Source organism: Mustela lutreola, chromosome 16 (assembly GCF_030435805.1).
Source record: "Mustela lutreola isolate mMusLut2 chromosome 16, mMusLut2.pri, whole genome shotgun sequence".
In the NCBI taxonomy this organism is placed as follows: Eukaryota; Metazoa; Chordata; class Mammalia; order Carnivora; family Mustelidae; genus Mustela; species Mustela lutreola.
The window spans coordinates 58,062,106-58,069,068 of NC_081305.1; the positions used below are offsets into that span (position 1 = coordinate 58,062,106).

General features: G+C 59.0%; 1 protein-coding gene across 2 annotated transcripts in view; it reads left to right on the plus strand.

Annotated features, from left to right (window-relative positions):
• SYMPK (symplekin scaffold protein) overlaps positions 1-6,936 on the plus strand; it is a 37,020-nt gene extending 30,084 nt beyond the window's left edge. Inside the window, exons 22-27 of one of the 2 annotated variants that reach the window (XM_059153252.1) lie at positions 734-835; positions 4,445-4,632; positions 5,461-5,637; positions 5,809-5,904; positions 6,143-6,487; positions 6,695-6,936. In XM_059153252.1, coding sequence (XP_059009235.1) covers positions 734-835; positions 4,445-4,632; positions 5,461-5,637; positions 5,809-5,904; positions 6,143-6,487; positions 6,695-6,829 — 1,043 coding nt within the window. In that variant the 3' untranslated portion in view covers positions 6,830-6,936. The remainder of the gene's footprint in view (positions 1-733; positions 836-4,444; positions 4,633-5,460; positions 5,638-5,808; positions 5,905-6,142; positions 6,488-6,694) is intronic. The other variant, XM_059153253.1, reaches the window with a different exon arrangement.
• The last annotated feature ends 27 nt before the right edge of the window (positions 6,937-6,963 follow it).

Genomic DNA, 6,963 nt, shown 5'->3' on the forward strand with positions numbered 1-6,963 from the left:
AAACAGCCGAGTGACCTAGGATGGACCCCTCACTCTCACCCCGGGGGCTCATGGTGTTAGCGAGGGAATGGAGGCTGGCTGTTGCACCCATAACATGATCGATTGATTGATTGATTTTTTAAATATTTATTTATTAGCGCACAAGTAGGCAGGGTAGCAGGCAGAGAGACGGGGAGAAGCAGGCTCTCTGCTGAGCAGTGAGCCCGATGCGGGGCTCAATCCAAGACACTAGGATCATGACCTGAGTCAAAGACGCTTAACGACTGAGCCACCCAGGCGCCCCCATAACATTGATTTAAAACCCCCACACAGGAGTGTCTGGGACCCCCCAAACCACACCAGCAGAGTGCCGTCTCCCCTAGCTGCCTGTGGGCAGCGTCACCTCTAAGCGCGGTCATCGAGTGCATGGCCTGGCCCATCTGTGCTCTGCAGGGGTCCTGCCCTCCTGGGGGCACAGCCCAGGAAGGAGGGAGAGGAGCTGCTGGAGTGCATCAGCTATTGCCCTAGAAGGGTAGGAACCCCATGCAGGGAAGGAGGAGAGCAAGGTGAAGGCTTCCCGGAAGGAGTGGCATACATTCCCTTCTTTTTCGTCCCCTGCCCCAGCCTTCTGTCCTCCCAGTCCCATCAACGCAGAGGGTGCCTCATACTCGTTCACACTCCCCTAGTCTAGGGACCCAGACACACCTCTTAGGTGCCACCCTGTCTCCTTCCCCTTCCCACTCCCTCCCTACAGGTGAAGGGAACTCGGCCTTGTCCCCACTGAACCCTGGAGAGCTGCTGATCGCACTGCACAACATCGACTCGGTGAAGTGTGACATGAAGTCCATTATCAAAGGTGAGGCGCTCCCCCCCGTTCCCCCCAAGTGGCCTGGCTGCTGCGGACCCAGGGAGGAACCTCAGTCACTCACATGTCCCCGCTGGAGTCTGCCGCACTGGAGATTGTGCCACCTGCAACCCCATCTCCGCTCTGGACACCTACCCTCGTTCCTTTGCCTTCCCTCCCTCCCCTCTTTCCTCCCCCCTTCTGTCCAAGGAACTGGTGCATCTGCTATGCACTGGCCCAGAGTAGTCCTCAAGAAGGGTGGGGGCCCCCTCCCTCCCCAGCCCTGGCTCGAGGAATGAAGGAAGCAGAGCCCTCGGCCGAACAGGGGGCAGAGGGACGGCCAGCAGAGCAGATGGAGCCCACCAGGGCTGTTGTCGGACCAGGAGTAGATGCTGAGTCCAGTCCGGGCTCCAGTTGAGACAGGAGAAGGTGCCTCCAGGGCAGGGGTTGGGGACACACTGGCTGGCTCTCCTCAACCAGCAGTTTCCTAATAGCTGCTGGCACCACTTCCCGAGCACTTACACTGAGCCAGGCTCCCCCGAGTGCCTTTCAGGCCGGCCTGCCGACACATGCCAGCTGTTACCTGGTGAGTATGCGGACTTTCGTCTTCTAGACGAGAAAGTGAATGTTCCAGAGAGATTGAGGAACTTGCTCAGGGCCGTGCACAAGCTAAGCGGTTTAGTGGAGCCACACAGAATCTGAAGCCCGCTAGACCCGAGTTGGAACCCAGCTCTGCCAGTTCTGCCCGCCTGTGGCACCCTGGGTCCCAGTGCTGCCACCTCCCATAGGAGGACTTCTCCCTGTCAGCTCTCCTTGGCACTGCCCCCGCTCCTCCCTGAGAGGGGCTTCTGGCCCCCAACGTGGAAGCCCTTACTGTCGCCCCCCTCTACTCAGACCCCCGTCCTTCGAGTCCTTGTCTCTCCTTTAAGAGCGGGGAGAGGGTCCCCCCCAGCCAACCACCACCACTTAGCTTCTCGTCTAGCCTAAACTGGCTCCTCCCGTGACTACTTATTTCCTGGCCTTCCTTAGCAAGTTCTCTCAGAATCTTTGAGATTGAGAGAGGAGCCTATGGAAGTCTAAAACTTACGCTACAACTGAGGAGGAACTAAGGCCTCTGGTGAAAGAACAGTAACATGAAAAGGGTCTCGAAGCTAAGCATCCAGAAGTGGCCTTTTTATTTTATTTTATTTTATTTTTTTACACTTATTTGTTTATTTAAGTAATCTCTACATCCAAGGTGGGACTTGAACTCATGACCCCAAGATCAAGATCACATGCTCCTCCGACTGAGCCAGCCAGGCGCCCCCAGAAGTGGCTCTTTTACAGGCTGTAGCCCCTTTGATGTCAGGGAAGTGTGGGCCCCTTCCCGAGGGGGACAGACTCACACAGTTTTGTGTACAATTTGGGGGGATTCACAGACCACACCACCCCACTAAGTCCATTCGCAGGCCCAGAATAAGTCCAAGGAAGGAAGAGCCTTGCCACAGGTCACTCAGGTGGGCAGTGGCCAGGTCCCTGGAGATGTTGTCAAGGCCTGACCTTTAGAAGCCCACCTGTTTCTGCAAGCCCAGGCCTACGCACAGCCTCCGTGCCTCTGAGCTCCTAGCAACCTTCCAGCTGCTCTCCCTACCTGCTGTTTGTCCCTAGCACCCGAGCTAGCCAGTTCCCAGAGTGCGTTTCTCCGCTCAGGCACTAGTGGTGGTCCTGGTTGCACTAGGATCCCCATTCAACTCTGAGCTCCGGATCCAAGTCCAGTCCTGTTCTGTGCACCGTTGGGTCCCCCATGCCCAATAGTACAGGCATTCTCTTCTCCTTTAAAAGCCACCCTCTTTCTCTGGTGAGGTTTTCTATAATGGGACCTGCTCTATAACGGGACCTGCGCTGCCCCCCCCGCCCCCCGCATTCTGGTGCGGCAGTTAAAGAAAACTCACTGAGCGCCTGTGCTCGGTCCTGTGCCGGACAGTGCTGGGGACCCAGCAGGGATGGAGACAGCCCTGATTCTGCCCCCCAGGGCTCACGGTCCCTCCTCAGATGATGAAAGCCCCCAGTGAGCAGGGCTGGCACGGGGGAGCCTCAAGAGGACACCTGAGCTAAAACCACAGAGAGATGAGTAGGGATAAGGTAGCCGGGGAGACACTGATCCCAGAGAAAGAATATTTGCAGAGGCCAAGAGATGTGCTGGCATGGTCTGGTTCTAGAACTGCAGAGGTGAGGCTGACGAGATCTTGTGGTTGAGGGGAAGGGGCCTGGTCAGGAGAGGTCAGACCATAAGCATTAAGAACACCATGCCTAGGCCCCACCCACACGGGGTCTTCTAGGCCCCAGTAGGAGATTAGACTTGATATCTTGAGGACCCCTGGGAGGTGTGGGGTCAGGCTGAGCTTCTGAAAGGACTTTTCCTTAGCCTGCTATGAAGGGTAGAGTAGAGGGCAGGGTAGAAGGCCCAGGGGAGACTGGGGCAGAGGGGGAGGAGAGGAAAAGGGTTTGGCTATGGACCCTTTTAGGTAGAGGAGGCAGGAACCAGCCACTAACTGGAAGGGAAGGGACAAGGAGGAACTTCTAGGTTTCTGGTAGGTTCACTCTGGCTTCTGCACTGTCCTTACCTTCTACTTTCCTCTGCTCCTTTGGCCTAGATACCTGCCCTACCCCACTCTCATCTCCTTCCTGCCTGTGTTCCTGTAATGCCTCCATCCTTCCCCTGTTCCTTATAGGAGCCTCCCTCATTCCTTATAGGCACCCACCCCTGTTCTCCATTAGCCTCTCAAGGATTGGGGGCCTCTCTTCTGGCTCAATAAAGACTTCCTGGTTGACAGACTCACATGGCAAGTGGTGTTTGGGGAAGAAGGGGTTCAGAGGCAGTTCCTGGGGTCTCCCCATTAGCACAATGGATTGGAACACCGCCGATCCCACTGATTTTTGGGGTACCACTACCCATTCCCCAGGGAACAGACCCCAAGTCCTGTCCTGGCCCTCTTGCCTTCATGGATGCCCTGTCGTGCCAGCCCTTCCTGGGCCTTTCCTGGCACTGGATGTTGAGCTGGGGAGCACCTCGTCGGCCCAAGCTTCCTCCTTTTGCTCCCTTACTCTCTGCACTGTGCTTCGCACATGCCCCCATGCCTGGTGTCCCTCCAGCACCAGCACAGGTCCTTATGCTCTGATCAGGACTGGGAGTGGGCAGTCCCTTGACTGGCCTGCTGGTAGAGGGCATCTCTGGTCTCCTGTGGGGGGTCTTAAGGAAGTCAAAGCTGCCTTCCCTTTCTGGGACAGGTGGGAAGGGCAAGCCAGAAAGGGCCCCCAGGCATTGGCAACCTGTCTCTCCTGCCTCAGCCTTTCCATGGGTTGTCCCCAAAGAAAAAGGGCCAAGGTCTGCCCACTTTGCCCAGCCTGGGGCTTCCAGCAGCTGGCCATGTCTTCCCTCGGACCAACACCCCAGGCTACAGTATCCCCTGAGAGCCCTGCTGGGTGAGGAAGTCTCCCCTCCAGAGCTTCCGGAATGAGGGCTAGGTCTCCACTCATGGGGGCAGATTAATGGGGCTGAGGCTCTCCTTAAGGGTGGCGGGGCTCCCGCCTTTTCGGGGGAGCTGGGCAAAGAGGACAGGCCCACTCTCCGCCTCCTCGCAGCCACCAACCTGTGCTTTGCGGAACGGAACGTGTACACATCGGAGGTGCTGGCCGTGGTGATGCAGCAGCTGATGGAGCAGAGCCCCCTGCCCATGCTGCTCATGAGGACCGTCATCCAGTCTCTGACCATGTACCCCCGCCTGGGGGGCTTCGTCATGAACATCCTGTCCCGCCTCATCATGAAGCAGGTAACCTGCCCCCGGCTGCCCCAGCCCTGCAGGCAGTGGGCTGCAGCGGGACACACTGAAGACAGATTGGAGGCAGGCCCCGGGGCTTTTCCAGCCCACTGGCTGCCCACCCCACTGAGGGAGGCAGGATAAGGAGAGCGCACTCTAGACCCACCAGCCCCTTTGCCCTGCCCTAGGCCAAGGACAGTACAGCCCAACAGGGGTCGCTGCTCCAGGACAGCAGCGTGATGCGTGAGGGCAGCTGGGGGCCAGGAACAGCTAGTGGTAGGCTTCACAGGGTGGGCGTCCCAGGAGAGACATAGTCCCCCTTGCCGCCACCTCTGCACCCAGCCACAATACATACTGGAGCTGAAATAGAGGCCCATTTCTCAAGAGAAGCTAGAAATACCATGATGAAATTAAAAAAAAAAAAATACCATTCACGAGTTCTCAGACTAGATTGAACCCATTGGTTGCCACTCTGCAACATCCAGCTTAGAGGTGAGATGCAGGTTCGGACAGCCCTGAGTTCAAACCCTGGTTCTGCCCCATGGTCCCCGCCTGACTATGGACGAACCCCTGCACCTCCCTGGGCCTCATCTGTTTAGCAGGGCTGACGTCGCGCCTCGAAGCTGCTGCAAGAGTGAGATGAGACTGTGCTTATGTGAAGGGGTGGGGGGTGGTGGGGACAGGATCCAGAACTGGAGGGCCAGAGGTCAGGGCTGTGGGTAGCTCAGAGGACTCTGTTGGCTGGCAAGGATTTGGGCCCCATCTTGGTTAGGTCTTCCCCTTTTCTGGGGTGACTGCCTGAGCACCTGCTCAGGACCGCTCCCTCCCCGCCCCGTTCAGGTGTGGAAGTATCCCAAGGTGTGGGAGGGCTTCATCAAGTGCTGTCAACGCACCAAGCCCCAGAGTTTCCAGGTCATCCTGCAGTTGCCACCCCAGCAGCTGGGTGCCGTCTTTGACAAGTGCCCAGAGCTCCGGGAACCCCTGCTGGCCCACGTCCGATCCTTCACCCCCCACCAGGTACCCCAGGGTGTGGGATGGGTGGCCCCATGGGTTCAGCCCTGGAAGACTGGATGGGGGTGAGCAGAGGGGAGCCCTGCACTGTCGCAGAAGCTCAGGGGCTCTGGGAGGGTCCACTAAGGGTCTTGGGTCCAAGCACTCCATAGAGCCCCCAACCTGCTCTTCCCCTAGCAAGCACACATCCCCAACTCCATCATGACCATCCTGGAGGCCAGTGGCAAGCAGGAGCCAGAGGCCAAGGAAGTGCCTGCAGGGCCCCTGGAAGAGGTGAGGGCCCACAGCTCCCTAACCCCTAAGCCAGCAAGGCCCATCCTGTTCCCCCCCACCCCAGCCACCTCTGGTGGAGGCTCCTGCTGAAAGGGATGGGAGGTGGAGGAACGGCTGCCCCTTGCGTACTCCCCATGCCCACCCTGCTGGCTTCTTGCCACCATCCTCTGACAGCAGCCTATGACCTGGCCCCCACTCCCTCAGCGCTGAGTTTCCGTGTGCCCTTCACCACCCCCAGGACGACCTGGAGCCCTTGGCCCTGGCCCCGGCCCCTGCCCCCCGGCCCCCTCAGGACCTCATTGGCCTGCGGCTGGCCCAGGAGAAAGCCTTAAAGCGTCAGCTGGAGGAGGAACAGAAGCTGAAGCCGGGAGGAGTGGGAGCCCTCTCGTCGTCGTCGGCGGCGGCGGCGGCGGCGGCCTCTTCCTCCACCCGGCCAGGCCCTCCCCAGCCCGAAGAAGCCATAGATTTCCGGGAGGAGGGGCCTGAGTGTGAGACCCCGGCCATCTTCATCAGCATGGATGACGACTCGGGGTTGACCGAGGCCGCACTCCTGGACTCTAGTCTTGAGGGGCCCCTACCTAAGGTAGGGATGACAACCTCAAAGCAGCAAAGGAAGAAGACAATTAGGGCCCCCGGATAGAGGGTGTATGCCAAGTGCCCAGGGTCGGGGGGAGGGGGGTACAGCCCGAAGGAAGCATGGAGGTAGAAGGAAGCATGGAGGTAGAAGGAAGCATGGAGGTAGGACCACGCTCCGCTATCCTTGACCTGTTCCCCCTTCTCCTGTCACCAGGAGGCAGCGGGCGGGTTGACCTCAAAGGAGGAGCGCAGTCCCCAGACCCTCACCCCTGCCGGAGAAGACACCATGAAGACCCCCAGCCCTGCCGCCGAGGAATCCGGGGAACCCGAGATCAAGGGGAACAGCTGACGGGGCTTGGTGGGGAAGGGGTATGGGGCTGGGGGCTCGGGAAGGGCGGGGCGGGGCCTAGCCGCAGGGGTTTTGCCTTTAAAATTAAAAAGATCGCGGGTCTGGGGCGTGGATGCAGTCTCTCGTCTCTACCT